This window comes from Salvia splendens, chromosome 19 (assembly GCF_004379255.2).
Source record: "Salvia splendens isolate huo1 chromosome 19, SspV2, whole genome shotgun sequence".
Classification (NCBI taxonomy): domain Eukaryota; kingdom Viridiplantae; phylum Streptophyta; class Magnoliopsida; order Lamiales; family Lamiaceae; genus Salvia; species Salvia splendens.
The window spans coordinates 23,604,357-23,621,073 of NC_056050.1; the positions used below are offsets into that span (position 1 = coordinate 23,604,357).

General features: G+C 38.8%; 1 protein-coding gene across 1 annotated transcript; it reads left to right on the plus strand.

The window, feature by feature from the left end:
• The first annotated feature begins 7,269 nt into the window (after window positions 1-7,269).
• On the plus strand, window positions 7,270-10,158 carry LOC121780371 (putative tRNA (cytidine(34)-2'-O)-methyltransferase). Its single transcript, XM_042177962.1, has 7 exons — window positions 7,270-7,469; window positions 7,544-7,653; window positions 8,719-8,787; window positions 8,872-8,930; window positions 9,209-9,269; window positions 9,362-9,415; window positions 9,717-10,158. The coding sequence occupies exons 1-7, from the start codon at window positions 7,301-7,303 to the stop codon at window positions 9,990-9,992; spliced, it is 798 nt and encodes a 265-aa protein (XP_042033896.1). The 5' UTR covers window positions 7,270-7,300; the 3' UTR covers window positions 9,993-10,158.
• The last annotated feature ends 6,559 nt before the right edge of the window (window positions 10,159-16,717 follow it).

The following is a 16,717-nucleotide window of genomic DNA, read 5'->3' on the forward strand; positions in this document are numbered from 1 at the left end:
ACCAATCAAGCTCTACTCTCAGATCGGCAAAAGCTGCTCGGCAATAGTTCAGCAGTTCGGTCTCAGTATTCGACCGAACTGGGAGATAGTGGACTCATGCAGAACCTCCACGACCTCCACTACACGATCTATTTAGTGGTGGACCCATGCAAGATCTCATGACCTCCACGACATCCACGATCTAATTAGTGATGATGTAAGCCACGACCTAATTAGTGATGATGTAAGCCACGACCTAGCTAGTGGTGATGCAAGCCACGATCTTAGTTCAATGTATAAATAGAACTTAGATCAGATAGGAAGGGGAGCTCTCTAGACATCAAATATCATATAGCAAGTCTGTATTTGTAAGCTGGTAAACCAGATCAAGCAATACAATCTTGCCCCCCTTTTTTCCCGTGGACGTAGATTTACCTCAGTAAATCGAACCACGTAATTCCTTGTGTCGTGATCTATTTTCATTACCTGCATTTACTACCATCAAAAATTCGCCCAACCATCACTGGCGCCGTCTGTGGGAAACAGAGAACCAAATTTGTGACAAAGCGAGTTTTTGATCCTCTTCCACCAAAAAAATGCATACCAGATCACGTAACACCCATAATACCGTTCGTGATAATCATGAGGAAGCTAGTCCAGCCCGCAGGTCTGGAAAACAGCCTCGGGAGAAATCTACTTCCAGTTCTCACGGAGAAGGAACAAGCCGCTCAAAGACTCATCGCACCGAGTCGTCCCAGCAGCCCGATTTGAACGAGGCTGTCAAATTGTTTTTGGCCGAGAAGCAGGAAGAGTTCTTAATCTTCCTGCAAAAGAGCCAAAAGCCGGAGACGAAAACGGTGGATTCTCCCTCCTCATCCAGACATGAAAGTCACTACCGCAGTAGTGCCGTGTCTTCCAGGAAGAAGAATCCTCAACCCCGACATGTTCCTGTTCCTCCTCGGTACCGGAATCACAGGAGAACTCCATCTCCTCCATACCGAAGAGATGTCGGGTTCGCCATGTACGGAGCATTGAAGACTCCGTTCTCGGACGATATCACCCGAACTCCCTTACCACAGAACTACCGAACTCCGTCAATGACTTATGACGGGTTAGTGAATCCTCATGACTTCCTGGGACGCTATCAGTATAACATGGTGAACCAGGGTCTCAATGAGGTCCATATGTGCAAGCTGTTTCCCGAGCTGCTTATCGGGAACGCAAGAAGGTGGTTCGATAGCCTCCCCCAAGGCAGCATTAGATCTTACCGAGATCTAATGGATGCTTTCCACAGGAGGTTCTTTCAGAAAGCGGAAGCCCGAATCACTTCGGCTCAGCTGCTTTCTATACGTCAAGGTCGCGACGAAAAGATCAGCGACTTTATGACGAGGTTCCACAAGGAATGCCTACAAGTAGACGATCTCAATGATCTACTTGTCATTTCGGCATTCCAAAATGGAATCCTGCCCGGAGCTCTCTACAGAAAGCTCGTGGAATGCAGTCCGCAAACAGCTCAAGAGATGTGGGACATTGCGGACCAGTTTTCTCGTGCCGATGAGGCAGACCGTCGAAAACGGTCTTTAGACAGCTCATCTAGAGAAGACAAAAAGAAGCCCGATCATAGCGATCAGAGGCTTCCTCGCCGAACTCCTTCCCCACTAAAGGAGGGATAGCGGTCATCCGAGGTGATCAAAAAAGAGCGAGTGTTTGCAGATTGCGCTTAAAAGTGCCGAGCAATCAGATCGGCACCATCAAGCATAGCAATCACAGCAGCCGGAGTCAGAGGCAGGCGAAATGACCGAAGTCACACCGGAGCCGAACTCGATGGTGTACGGCACTGAAGCCGTGATTCCGGTTGAGATCGGCGTACCCAGTCCCCGAACTCTAAATTTCTCCTCAGAAATGAATGATGACGGACTGATAGCCGAACTAGATCTGGCCGAAGAAAGAAGAGAATTGGCCTGCATAAAAGCAGCCAAGTACAAGGAGCAAGTAGCCCGGTATCATAACCAAAGGGTGAAAAAGCTGCAATTTCAAGTGGGAGATCTCGTCTTGAGAAACAACGAAGTAAGCCGAGCAGAAAAGCTGGGCAAACTCGAACCCACATGGGAAGGTCCATATCGGGTGTCAGAAGTCCTCGGCAAAGGGTCTTACAAATTGACTCACATGTCAGGAGAACAAGCACCCCGAACATGGTACATTTCCAACCTCAAGAAGTTCCATTTGTAAGAGACAGTCCGGTCAGTCAGTCTTGTGTCTAGTTCAGTCCTAGGGGTATGTGCTTTCTTTGTTTTTTACTTGTTTTTCATGTTTGTCTATGTGCGTTTTGTCTGTCTATGTGCGTGTCGTCTCTTACAAATGTTACTGAGGTATCTTGTTCTTCGAAGGCTGATCCCCTTTTTAGAACATATATAAGCCAACGATTGTGAGTCCAAGCTTCTAAGGAGGATACAAGACCACAATTCAGCTTAAGAAACAAGCAGTACGTCTGAAACGAACTGCAACAAAGGGAAAGTCCGATCCACGCGATAAAACTCGCCGAATTAGGACAAGGGAAAGTCCGATCCCCAAATTAGGACAAGGGAAAGTCCGATCCGAGCGATAAAACTCGCCAAATTAGGACACAAGCTTAGTCCGGTCAAAGAAATTTACTTCATAAGACCAAAGACGAGTCCGGTCAAAGAAGTTTATTTCATAAGACCGAGGACCAAGTCCGGTCAAAGAAATTTACTTCATAAGACCAAAGACGAGTCCGGTCAAAGAAGTTTATTTCATAAGACCGAGGACCAAGTCCGGTCAAAGAAGTTTACTTCATAAGACCAAAGACGAGTCCGGTCAAAGAAGTTTATTTCATAAGACCGAGGACCAAGTCCGGTCAAAGAAGTTTACTTCATAAGACCAAAGACGAGTCCGGTCAAAGAAGCTTACTTCATAAGACCGAGGACGAGTCCGGTCAAAGAAGTTTACTTCATAAGACCGAGGACGAGCACGATGAAATTTTTTCGCTGAGCTGTAAATACGCAGTGATAGAAGCGAAATGAAGATTTCATTTATTAAAACTTGTTCGGCATACAACTCCGCTGCCCTACGAGAAGGCGTTATGCTATTACAAAGGACTATTCTACTGTCCCTGGTTGCTAAAGTTGAGCCATCTATTCACAAAATCCTCGTGAAGCCGAGTTCGGGCGTTCCGGGCAGCTGAAGAATAAGCAGGTCGACGAGATGCTCTGATCGACCTACCGCCTCTTCCTTGAGTCCGGGAAGTACTGGCACCTCGGCGGCGAAGAGTCTCTTCACGAAGCATTTGTTGATCTTGCTCACTCATAATCACAGCTCCTCTACGAACTTCAGTCCGTCCTTGTCTTGACGTTTCCGGTTGCTCCTGAGTCCGTTCTCGTCTTGACGTTTCCGGTTGCTCCTGAGTTCGTTGCTGATTTGGAGTAGGATTTTGAGCAAGTGGATCAGAGGTCTGAGCTGGAGTATGACCATCTGTTGGCGGGAAATGCCTAAGGAATCTCTCGATTGAAGGACGCCGGGAAAGAACGATGTCGTACCGAGAAGCCCAGCGCCGCAATGATTTCACAACTTGTTGGCAAGCCGAGCTCTCCAGCGCATTGTTCCTCCGGAGTACGTGATATTCCTCCCACAGTTCGTCAACTCGTTCCTGAACTTCAGAGATGGTCATTCCCCCGCGCCTGCTGATGAAATCCTCATACGCAGTCCTCTCAGCGACGGCAGTGATCAGCTCGGCCTCCAGATCTTTCTTTTCGGACTCTAAGTCCTTATTGTCGGCCTCCAGCTTCACTAAACAAGCCAAGAGTTCGTCATTCTTCATCTGGTCAGCTATGGCTTTTTTCTCAGCTTCGTCTAAAGCGGAAGAGTACAGCTGCTTCCAGTGAAGTACCTCCAGCTCCTTAAGAGTTAAGAATACAAAGCAGCCTATGTCAGTTCGGCTTTTCAGTTTGCTGAGCAGGTAGTAAACCACAACAGGAGTAAAAGAGAGTACGAAAAGCTATACGAAGACACAAGTGCAGAAAGAAGAATTTTTTCATTCATAAGAAAAATTTTTTTTACACGAGGGCTTCAAGGCCATTTTACAAGAAGGAAGAAACTAAACTAAGAGAAGGGAGACGAAATCATACTCCGCCAGCTTCGTCTCCGGCTCCTCGGTGAAGTTCAGCTTCCTTCTCCTTGTCTGCCTCAGCTTCAGCCTCGGCCTCCTTGCTCCCCCCAGCCTGCTCGGTGCCCCCATCACCGATCAGCAGCACCTCTTGCTCGGCCTGCCTGTCTCCGGTCTGCAGATCAGGCTGCTCGCTCTCACCCTCTCCGTGGAAAATTGGAGCGGGTGAAACTGGCCCTAAGGAGGCAAAGATAGCCTCCATATTCTCGTCCCAGTCAGCTCGGCAACTACGAACTCGGTCAGCAGAAAGCAGGACTGAGGACGAAGCAAGCTCCTCAAGGAGCGGCAGACTCTGGAGACGAGCTGCTATCTCGCGGCCGTACAGCGGTAGGACGACTTCGGGCCCCTGCTCGGCATTATCGGTCATCAGTTTCAGCAGATCACCGACAAAGGCCGAAAATTGATTGCTCAGAAAGAGTTTCTCCGCGAAAGCACGGAGAACCTCCCCTTGGGCAACCACGGCGGCAGCATCCCTCCGTTTCGTCTGCTCTCGCTGGATGACGAGCTGGTTTTTGGCAAACTGGGCTTCATCCTGGGCCGAGATCCTAGCAGCTCTGGCCTTCTCAAAGTCGGCCTTAGCCTGTTCGGCCTGGTGACGAGCTGCCGCCAACTTCCTCTGCATCTCAGCATAATCGTTGGACGCTTTGGAGAGTTCAACGGCGACGAGCTTGGAGAGCATATCGTTCCTCTGAAAATGGAAAAAGGAAAAAGTCAACCGAGGGGCCACAAAAAATACAGGAAAAAAAGCAAGGCCAGAAAATCAAGAAGAGAATTCACCTCGGCGAAGTCCGTGGGCCATAAAAATGGCTCACAGATATGTTCCGAAGGAGGCGCCAAGACCACGTCTTTCTCTGGCGCTCTTGGGGGCTTCTGGGTCTTCCCCTTCCCCTTTGCCGAAGTGGACTCCGGCTTTTTTGGATCCGAAGAAGAGGTCTTCTGCCTCTTCGGATTCTTCTCGGCATCAGGCGCCGAGCTGGTAGCCTTCTGTTTCTCCGGCTCCTTAAGCTCGGAGGATTTGCGGCTAATCTTATTCAGCATGTACACTGCCAAAAAGCAAGAAAGCAAAGTTAGTTTTCGCCACAAAAGCAGTAAGGCATAAAAAAGAAATTCCTCACCCTCAGTCTCTTCGTCCGAAGACGAGGAGTCAAACACGAAGTCGCCCTTGACGAGCTCAGACTCCAGGTACTGCTTCCTAATCATAGGAATCTTATTGAGCTCGCCCTCGAGCTCGTCCAACGGTTCTAACCGAGGATGAGGAATCACGGACTTCGGCCCTCTCCAGGGAAAGCCCGGAGCCGCTGTCCTATTATAAAAAAAGAAGCGATGTTGCCACTTTGGCCACTTGGTTTTGCAGAAGGCCCTAAAAGGCTGTAAAGGGATCAAGTAAAACCAAGATCCTTTTCTCTTAAACTGGAAAAAATTAAGGATTGCCCTCAGAGACAGATCCTTGTCTAGCCTACGCAGTTCGGCAGCAAAGGCCGATAAGTGCCTCCAAGAGTTCGGAGTCACCTGACCTAAAGGGAGTTGAAAAAAATCTAGCAGCTCTACAAAGGCAGGGGGAAGAGGGAAACGAAGCCCGCATTCCAAGCCGGCTTCGTAAACGGTGGCGTAACCCTCCGGCGGTGAGTCAGCCCTATGAAGGTCGTCGGGAATCGCAACCTTCCCCCCAGGAAAAAAATATTTTTCGTGTAAGGATATCACAGTATCCTTACTCAAGATGCTGTGAAAATACTCTACGGTCTTCTCCCCGGATTCTTTCCGGCTAGAAGACCCCTTATCCCCTTTCCTACCGCTACCTGACTCAGAAGAAGAAGAAGAAGACATAGTTCTTACTCTTTGAAAGTCTGAAAAAATTCTGAAGAAATTCTTGAAGGCGGAAGGAAATTTTTTCGCAAAAGAGAGAGAATGCAGAAGAAGCAATAGCAAAAGTGTTCAACTGATGAAGAAAGGACGTATTTATCAGATTCGGAGAAGATTTCAAAATCATCGCACCGTTTCGAATCCCACCTTTTCAGGATTCAACGGCCGGATTTTACTGTCGCATTTAATGCAGTCACGCGCAAGGCACGTCCCCTAACGTCAGCCTCCCCCGTACCTTTATCCAGAATGCCGAAGTGACTCGCTTCGCCGAAGTGATTCACTTCGCTTTTCGGGGGGGGGTAGTGATGGGGTACGTACTAAACAAGCCCAATAGCAGTGACGGCCCATCAGCCCAAAGACCAAGGAAGAGTATCAGTTCGGCATTACCAAAGAGTTCGGCCCTAGCCTACAGCTCGGTAAAAGCCTACCAATCAGTTCGGCATTACCAAAGAGTTCGGCCCCAGCCTACAGCTCGGTAAAAGCCGACCAATCAAGCTCTACTCTCAGATCGGCAAAAGCTGCTCGGCAATAGTTCAGCAGTTCGGTCTCAGTATTCGACCGAACTGGGAGATAGTGGACTCATGCAGAACCTCCACGACCTCCACTACACGATCTATTTAGTGGTGGACCCATGCAAGATCTCATGACCTCCACGACATCCACGATCTAATTAGTGATGATGTAAGCCACGACCTAATTAGTGATGATGTAAGCCACGACCTAGCTAGTGGTGATGCAAGCCACGATCTTAGTTCAATGTATAAATAGAACTTAGATCAGATAGGAAGGGGAGCTCTCTAGACATCAAATATCATATAGCAAGTCTGTATTTGTAAGCTGGTAAACCAGATCAAGCAATACAATTTTGCCCCCCTTTTTTCCCGTGGACGTAGATTTACCTCAGTAAATCGAACCACGTAATTCCTTGTGTCGTGATCTATTTTCATTACCTGCATTTACTACCATCAAAAATTCGCCCAACCATCACCAATTGCATTACTGTAGTTTTATTTGATCATTTTCGCAAGGCAACTCTCATCTCTAAGTAGCCCTACAATTTGATAACAAACATGACTGGAGAAATACATAGTTTTATTTGTTAAAACATGGAATAATAATAATAATAGTGTAGTCAACCAACCATCTCTAAGTAAGCCTAGAATTTGTCATTTATAAATAAACAAATTTCGAAATATTAAATAAAAAAACTCCCGGGGTACAGAAATACAATTTGTGGAGATTTGAAGGAGTAATTCCGAAACACCTCCAACGTATATTCGGATGATTCGGAAACGGGCCGCCATATATTGTTGGAGAATGGATGCAACGGGCCTCAGGGCCCTAACCTCATCATCTCGTCACCTCCTCCGCCTCTCTTCCAAAGCTCCGCCTCCTCTCCGTCGCCGTCCTTCGCCCCGCGTTTCCTCTCTGAGTCTGCGCTACGTGACCTGTAATTAACATCATCCTATTTCGATTCTGCAATTCCTGTGTGCCCTAATCGATTCCATGTTCCTTCAATTGCAGCTGAAAGGTGTCGAGCTCATGCCTTGTCGGATGGCTGCGGTGCGGCGGTGGCGGCAGCCAGTGTTTCGTCGAAGAAGGAATTTCTTCAAGTGGTGCTAATGTCGCCGCAGGTCTTTTATTCATCTGTGCTCTTGTGCTTAATATGTCATTAATTGATTGAGCTGACTGTTCTAGAAGGAGAAACTTCCATAATTCCCAAGCAGCTTTTAGCAGCTAATGCTTGTTTATGCTTTCTAATTCAGAAAATAGATGTAAAAAAGTGATTAAGGTGGTGTGTGGGGTTGAAAAGCATCACCCAATTAAAGAAATTAGTCAATCAGAACATACATTGGTAGAAGAATTTGTTTCGCTAAAACACAATAATGATACACACAAATGTAGAAATGGGAAAAGGAATTAACGGTATAGTGCTCTAAACCTGGCTTTAGTTGATACCTTGTTATTAGCTTGGACTTGAGAGGCAGTGACATCCAATGGCCCTCGGACAAAATATTTAAAACAATGAGACAAATTATATAATCAATTCCAAATGCTTACTTGGTTGAAGATTTTGAATAGTATTAGATTTAAGAAGAAAACACAAAAAGAGATAGGTAAGTTTGAGAATATGAAGTTGATTTTACTCTTTTGCCTCACTCACTATTCTTTATTCTCTCACAACACATATGGAATGAAAGGAACAAGAAGTTAAAATTCTTTTATTTATTTTGAAATATATTTATGTATTTTTACTCCTACTCGTTAAAAAAATTGGTGGGGCAACTTTAGGTAATTTTGTAATAGAACTAGGGATAAATTAAGTTTGAGGTAGGGAAACTGCCCCATCATCTCCATGTGTGTCTCTGCCGCTGGTGCCATTGTATCTATCTGCTTGCATAGCATGTCCTGTTTACTTATCAAAGAGAGAAACGATAGACTTTAGGTGCAGTTAAGATGGTATAGATGTTATGCTTTGGTTTCATAATTTAGCATTTCATTAGATGATACACCAAATACGTTTGCTGCAATTTACAGGTCTTCTCGTCTTGGCCATGTAATATTTCATGGCAAGTTCTTGGTAGATATATCTTGTTAACGTGCATTTTTTTAGATCATCTGAAATTGATGTTTACATCTTAACTGGAGGCAACTTGAACGGTTGAGGTCTCATTTTGGATTGGTCTTGTCCTTGACAGATTCCCGGAAACACAGGGTCCATAGCTCGAACATGTGCTGCTTCAGCTGTCAAACTGCACTTAATTGAGGTAAGTACTTGTAACAGACTGCAGTATCTACCTGCTTGGTTGTCCTGGTTAGTTTAGTTCTTCACTCTTTCCCGTTCATTTCAGCCACTGGGATTTCAGGTTGATGATGTAAAGTTAAAGCGTGCAGGGCTTGATTACTGGCCGTATCCTTTGCTAATTTCTGCTGATGCTTGTCATGAATCGAGCAGTTCAAGTAATTTTAAAGATGGTTGAATTTAGTATAAGGGGAATAGGTGTGCATGTTCAAATTTATAGAGAGCACTTTCCCCAGATGTGAGTTTTTCATCCTCAATTAATAATTTCGATCGTTGAGCTTGAGCTGGTCATAATTGCATTAACAAAGCCCTTTTCAATTTTAAAGTTCTTGAGTTTCTTATGTTTGTGAGTAATAGTACTTGAAAGTTTTTAACTCTCCACTTAGATATGTAGTTGTGAAGGTGCATAGTTCATGGCCAGAATTTCGGGAGTACTTCAAGAAACAGGTGTCATTCTTTTAAATGAAATGAACTAATAGAACGTCTGCGTGTTACTTTTTCTACTGAAAGCATAAGATTCTGCCTTCTTGATTATTTAGGAAGGCGAAAAGAGGTTACTAGCATTTACAAAGCGAGGGATAAATATCCACTCGGTAAGTTTTCCATACATTATTTGCTTATTCTGTTTGACGCATAGTCACTCTCAAAATAGTTAGGTACTCTCACCTTGTCCATGCCCACGTTCCAGTAGCTGCCACCTAACCCATTTTTTCTAGCCCTAGTCATGTACACTCCAAGTACGCTTGCACTATTTTGGACTCATTTAAGACCAACTTGATATTGCAGGCATCTCTTCCTTCGACCCTCCATCAAAACCTCATCCACAGTTCTGCCTTTTGCTTCTTGACAATTAATCAGTTACTGTTGTATTGACCTCTAATTTTTCTTATGAAGGAATTCACCTATAGGAAAGGCGACTGGCTTGTATTTGGATCAGAGACTAGCGGGTTGCCGGCTGAAGCGCTGGATGATTGCATGAGTGAGCCATTGGGGGGTGGCACTATACGAATTCCTATGATTGAAACCTATGTAAGGTGTCTGAACCTATCCGTGAGCGTTGGCATTGCTCTGTATGAAGCTTGTAGACAGCTCAACTACGAGCAGTTCCACAATCCATCCGAACCTTGTCTGAACGAGACATTGTTTTTAACTGAAGACATGTTTGCTTAATTTCTTTGAAGTTTTTCAATTTTTCTTCTTCTTAGTCATTTTTGGTTTGTACAATGTTGTTAGAATAGGTATTTGAGCTATAATTACTTTGGTTCTTGTATGATCCATGTTCCATTATTTGAGATGCGTTGAAGAGTCGGTGCAAAACTCTTATTTTACAAGCTAATCTTCTTTCTACTCTTTATTTATTGAACGGTTGGCATATAAAAATGTCTAAAATCCAAGAAAAAGGACATTAAAACAATATACAATTACTTGGGAGTAGTTAGTTTTAGACCGAAATTTCCTGATCTAGAGTCCATCTTGAGACCCTAAAATTGCCCAAATTCATAAACACTATTCTCCCAGTTACTTAGAGCATCTCCAATGGTCGGCGTCACCACCGGAGCGCCGATTTTTCGCCCACGCCGGTTTGACGCCGAACCATTGGAACCGGCGTGGGCGAAATCGGCGTCAAAATCGGCGTCGCCATGCCGATTCCCGCGCTGACGCCGGTTCCCACGCCGATCCTCACAGGCGCCATTGTGGCTCCCGGATCGGCGCCAAACCGGCGTCGGATTTAAATATTTTTTTTTTTTTTTTCGCAAAACACTATATATACGCGCGTTGAACCTCATTTTCATTCGCACCACTTGTTTTAACGAGTACTCTCTCTCTACCTTACTTTCTGTACAAGATCAATTTAAGAAATGAGTAATGCCGGTGGTAGTGGTGGGGATGCGGATGAGTACGAGCGTATGATGAACGAAGAGCTTGATGCCTATACGAGCCGTGAGGTTGATCGATGGATGCAGAGTTATATGCAGCCGGCGGCACCTCGCCCACGACCAGTTGTCCACCGTCGACAAGTGGTGCATCGTGATCATGACGCTGCACATCAGCGCCTGTTCACAGATTACTTCGCAGAGGAGCCGCGTTTTGACGCCAACCATTTCAGGCGTCGTTTTAGGATGAGGCGGGACTTATTTATGCGTATTGTTAACGAATTGGAGCAGCGATATTAATGTAAATTTATGTAATTTTTTAAATGTAATATTTTTAATTATTGTACTTTTTTTTATATTAATGTAATAAAAAAATTTTAATATTATTATTCGAATTTTCCGTATTTGTCTCGTAATTTAAATTCCGTATGTTGATACGAGTGTAAATTAAATTATATAATTGTTATTAGTGATGTGGATAGGTAGTGTGAAGGCTATTTGATGGCTATTTGATGTCCAGTTGATGTGGCAAGCTGATGTGGCAGGAGAATTGTAGTGCTGATGATGTGGCAGTGTGAAGGCTATTTGACGGCTATTTGACGTCCGTCAGCATTGGAGATGCTCTTAAAGAAGCAGCATACCGTAGATTTTAAAGTTCGTATAAAGATGTGTAACACATTTCATGTATATCCCAACTCTCATCTGAACACGATACATACGTATTATAGATACAAGCATCGCGGCAATGCAGTGTGGTGCACACTTCATTGAGAGGTCATGTAGAGAGCCATGCATAGGGCTGATTTGATTTCCAGAAATACTAATTAGAGTACAGATGATGTCGAGAAAATGAGATGGTGGTTAGCTCCCGAGAGTAGTACGATGCAAGAACAAATTCAATATCCTACTACCAAAAAAATTGATTTATCGACGGATGCACCGACGGCGGCCAATCCGTCAGTAATTACCGACGAATTTATGATGGAATTACTTACGGAATTTCCATAGTCCGTAGCTAAAAAATACCGACAAGTAAATTATCAACGAAAAATTCCGTCGGTAACTCTGTTTGCCGCTATAAAAAATTGAAATCACCGGCGGTAAATTTGTTGTTTTTTTAGAGTCCAGAAATGGGGGAGAGAGGGCTCAGGCTTCAAAATTAATAAAGAGAGAAATATCGAGTTGCCAAAATAAAATTAATCAAACCTTTTCTCAAGTCTCATCTCAAGTGCGGCCAACACCTCTCCCTCTGCATCCGCATCAAAGGTGAGCCGTGAGCCTTTGTTTTTACTCTCTCCATGGCTTAGCTTTGCACTGATTTGACCATAGATTGAAGAGACGAAATCAAATTTAATGTGTGTTTATTTTAATACGGTATGTATTTTAGGTGGAGTAGTTGAGTGTAATAAAATAGAATGAAAAATGTGATTGAATATTTTAATGAGGAGATAGAAGAGAGAAAGAGATTTATTTCTAAATATAGAAAGTGAATATCTTGAGAAAGACAAACCAAAGTGGAAAGGGGCTTGAGTGGGAGGTAGTATGTGAAACATGGAAGAAGAGTCTTCTCATCGTTATTTTCTTTCTTGCTTATCTCAATTTTAACTATTTATTATTATTTTTATAAAATTAAGACAGAAAAGTGACTGGAACTCCTAAAATGGGACAAGGGAGTACTACGTATTTCATATACTATTTCAAAACCTTCCCACAATTATACTAGTACTATGAAAATTAATGATAAAAAAACATATAAATTAGTAAATTACTCTGTACTTTTTAATTTCAAATACTTAACAAAAAATAAAAAACAATTTTCTTTCTAGCACATTCTACTCATTCTGGCCCACTTACAAAATGAGTCTGGCCCGACCCAATTTAGAAAAGAGTGGACTACAAAAATGGTCCTTGGACTATGGGTTTATCTCGTCCATAGTCCCTGGACTTTAAAAATATCGCCAAACATCCCTGGACTAAGGGTTTATCTCGAAAATTGTCTTTTTTCACTGTTTTCGGTCGAAAATACCCTTTTGGGGGGTTTATGCAATTTGTTCTTTTTATACTTTTAACATTTTAAATCTGATATTATTTCAAAATTATCATTCTTCTTCCCTTTTGTCATCCTTCACTTTGTTTATTTATTTCAATATTAGATTTAATTTTAAAAAGTTAAATTTTAACTTTGAAATATCAATAAATTTTTTTAATTATAAAAAAGATTAAATAACAAAAATTAATAGTCATAATCAATATTTGATAGTGTCTAATATTTAATCAATAAAGTATGCCAATGCCTTAGTTTTAATCAATATATAATAGCTTTAATCATAAATAGATCATATAACACGATTTATTCTGAAATAAATATGCATCTAATATAAGACTAATATAATTTTCGTTTATTAATTTGAAAACAATCAAAATTTAGTAAAAAATTTCAATAAAAATACTCATATATAAAATATTTAGTATGATCAAATTTTTAGTCAACTTCACAATATTCAATCAAAAGCAATTATAACAACCGAACGAAGGCTAAATAGAATAGCTCTTATTTTTTCCATCACGATTAATATTATTTTTCTATACTTCTTCAATTCAGCTGAATATTATATTAAATAACAAAAATTAATAGTTTTAATTAATATTTATAGTGTCCATGAATTAATAGTTTTAATAAAAAAAATTATTGATATTTAAAAATCAAAATTTAAAATTTAATTTTATAAAATTAAATCTAATATTGAAATAAAGAATCAAAGTGAAGGATGGCAAAAGGGAAGAAGAATGATAATTTTGAAATAATATCAGATTTAGTACATAACTAAAATAATATCAGATTTAAAATGTTAAAAGTGTAAAAAGACCAAATTGCCCAAACCCCCAAAAGGGTATTTTCGACCGAAAACAGTGAAAATGATCATTTTCGAGATAAACCCTTAATCCGATGTCTGGTGATATTTTTAAAGTATAGAGACTATGGGTGAGATAAACTCATAGTACATCGACTATTTTTATAGTTCACTCTTTAGAAAAAACATCTGATCCAACTCGATCTACCTCCAACTAATGGAGTCCAATGGCGGACACAGTAAGGAGTGATGAGGGGCTTAAGCCCTTCCAATTTTTTTTTTTTTATGTTTTTCTTCTTCTAAAATTTTAAAAAAAAGATCAAAACTTATCAATAGCCCTTCCTAAGATTATACCACAAAAGAGTAAATTGCCTAACGTTAATGATAAGGAGGGTCTGAAAAAATTGGAAAATTGGAAGTTGCAGAAGATAAAAATGGTTGCCGTAACTCTTCTGAAGAAGACGACTAAAAAGTTAAAGTAAAATTATTATTATAATAATAATAATAATAATATTATTATTATTATAAATAGTTGTTGGCTCATAAATGCTCTCTATTTAGTTTCTTTAAAATACTACTCCACTTTAAAATGTGACGTGACACTTTAAGTAATTATACAGTACTCCTAATATTTTAAATTTATACTCCTTGTAGTAATTTTTGTTAACGTGACAATATTTTTGTTAGAAATTACAACTAGTATTTTAATTTAGATAGTTTAAGAAATTGGAAATGTGCTTAAAAACCCATTTCTTCATTTTTAACATACAATTTTTTGACGGTTCACTTTAATTGTATGTTTTCTTTTTTTCAATTCAATTATTAAAAAAATTTATTTTTAACGACTCTTTATATTTATTTTATTATAAAAAATTCACAATAAAAATTAGAGTTTGTAGTTTAAATTTATACTCCATCATCCCATTCTAGTTGATACATTATTAAAATGGTAACATCGTTGTCTCTATTTTATTTTTTCTCTACTCAATTTATATAGAAAAATTACATTAAATAAAAAATGTTCCACTTAAAGAAGGACGGAAGGAGTATAAGATTAGTGATTTATTAAAATTGATTTTTGCCTACTTGATTTTTATCTTGTAGGTTCAATGAAGCTATTATTTAAACAAAATACTCACTCTATTCGTGAAATAATATCATACTTTGTCATTTTGATACGTCCGCAACTTAATGTCTGATTCACTTTTTTTTAGATAAGTGAACCTGTCACTTTACTAAAATTATTACATTAATTTTCCATTATAAACTCTATACATAAAAGTAAGACAAATATTTCACTTACGTTTTCCATTCATGGGACGAGACTTTAAATCTGAATTAATAAAGTTTAATGAGGAGCCCCTGCTACAAAAAAATTTCTGCGTCCAACACTAATGGAGTCGCAAATGTCAACATTTCCTTCTTTACACGTGGTGTATATGGAGTATTTATGTTTTAATCGGATAAAATTTTAATTTTAATTTTAATTATTTACTCGTTGCAACACATATCAAAACCAAGTTACCATCTATCATTGTCATAATCGAAAACAAGCATATATAAATTTGTTTATTACATTTGTCAAATCCAATATTAAAGTTTTTTTATAGACCTTTTCAAGCAATTAACTTTGTAAAATTTGTCCACTATGTGCTGACTAGGGCATTATATTACTAACTCATCATTAAATTATTAATTACAACTAATTGATAGACATTAAATCTTCAAATCAAGGGTCATGATCATTCAATTCCAAGTATCAATACAATGAATAAAAAATGTCAATTGACAACAAATTAGTTATAACTAACTTTAAAAAATACTCACAATTTTAGATGTATATAATTATCTCAATTTAAATTATTTTTTCACACATATATCAAAATAAAGATAATTTTATACGGATTCTAACGAGATCTCACTTGCATATGTTTTGATAACAAAATTTAAAGAAAAAAACTTGAATTTTCGTGTATTTCTTGGAACATTTAATGTCAATATAACCATCATAATATGTCAACATGATACATATAAAATTTCAATTCGAAATTGTGTTGACATTTTCAAGGTATCGTATTAATATGTTTAATACACTATATTTACATTTTGATCCAAAATCCTAGATTTGGTAAAGATTTTTATCTTTTTAAATTTAAATAATAATAAAATAAATTTACACATGGCAAATTATAGATTACTATATATCTAAAAATCCTATGATATCTAATTAGTTACACTTAGCAATTTAGGGGGGAAAGTTAGCAATTAATCACATCCCCTATATCTACTTATAACTTTTTTTCCCGATAAAATGATGAATACAATCCAAAACTTCAATAATTGCTCTGAAAAAATGCGAAAGTAACAGCAAAAAAGAATACAATATGGCCATGTTTGGTTGGCGGGAAAGTAAAGTTGCAAGGAAAATGATTCATGGGAAAATGAATCCCGGGAATATGATTTCTAATAATTTTACTTTCCCGTGTTTGGAAAATATCAAGATTTGAAAGTATATATTTGATTTAAACACTAAACTAAAAATATACTTATCATTTTTTATTTATAAAAAATAATAACACATATTATTCAATAAATTATTAATTACAAATGATAATAATTATATTATTTTATTTATTATTACGATGGATAATTTAAATATGGATTATACATCATAATATATAATAATATAATAATAAATAAGATTATTATTATTATCATTATATTTACTTAATTTTTAATTGAATAAATTTTATAATTTAAAATTTCACTACAATTGTATTGTTAAATAATAATTTATAAATTAATAATTATTATATTATTATATAATTATAATTATATTTAATTATTTAATAAATTATTTTTATTTATATGATAAATAAAATAAAAATAAATATTAATAATATAGTTATAATTATGATAATTTGAATTATAGTTATTTATTATCCTGAAATTAAGTATGGTTTATACTTTTAAATTGTTTTCAAAACATTGTAATAAATAATAACAATAATGATGATGATGATGATGATAATAATAATAATAATAATAATAATAATAATAATAATAATAATAAAATAAAATAAATTGTACTATATTGCATTAAATATGTAAAAATCCTAAAACTGGAAAAAAGAATACCTAAGAAAAGTTAGGATTCAGAATCCTAGAA

What these genes read in the sequence shown, in the direction of transcription:
- LOC121780371 (XM_042177962.1), top strand. Translation starts at nt 7,301, where the DNA reads ATGATTCGGAAACGGGCCGCCATATATTGTTGGAGAATGGATGCAACG. An exon ending in GCAGGGCTTGATTACTGGCC is followed by an intron (nt 8,931 to 9,208) that starts GTATCCTTTGCT and finishes CTCTCCACTTAG; the next exon opens with ATATGTAGTTGTGAAGGTGC. An exon ending in GGGAGTACTTCAAGAAACAG is followed by an intron (nt 9,270 to 9,361) that starts GTGTCATTCTTT and finishes TTGATTATTTAG; the next exon opens with GAAGGCGAAAAGAGGTTACT.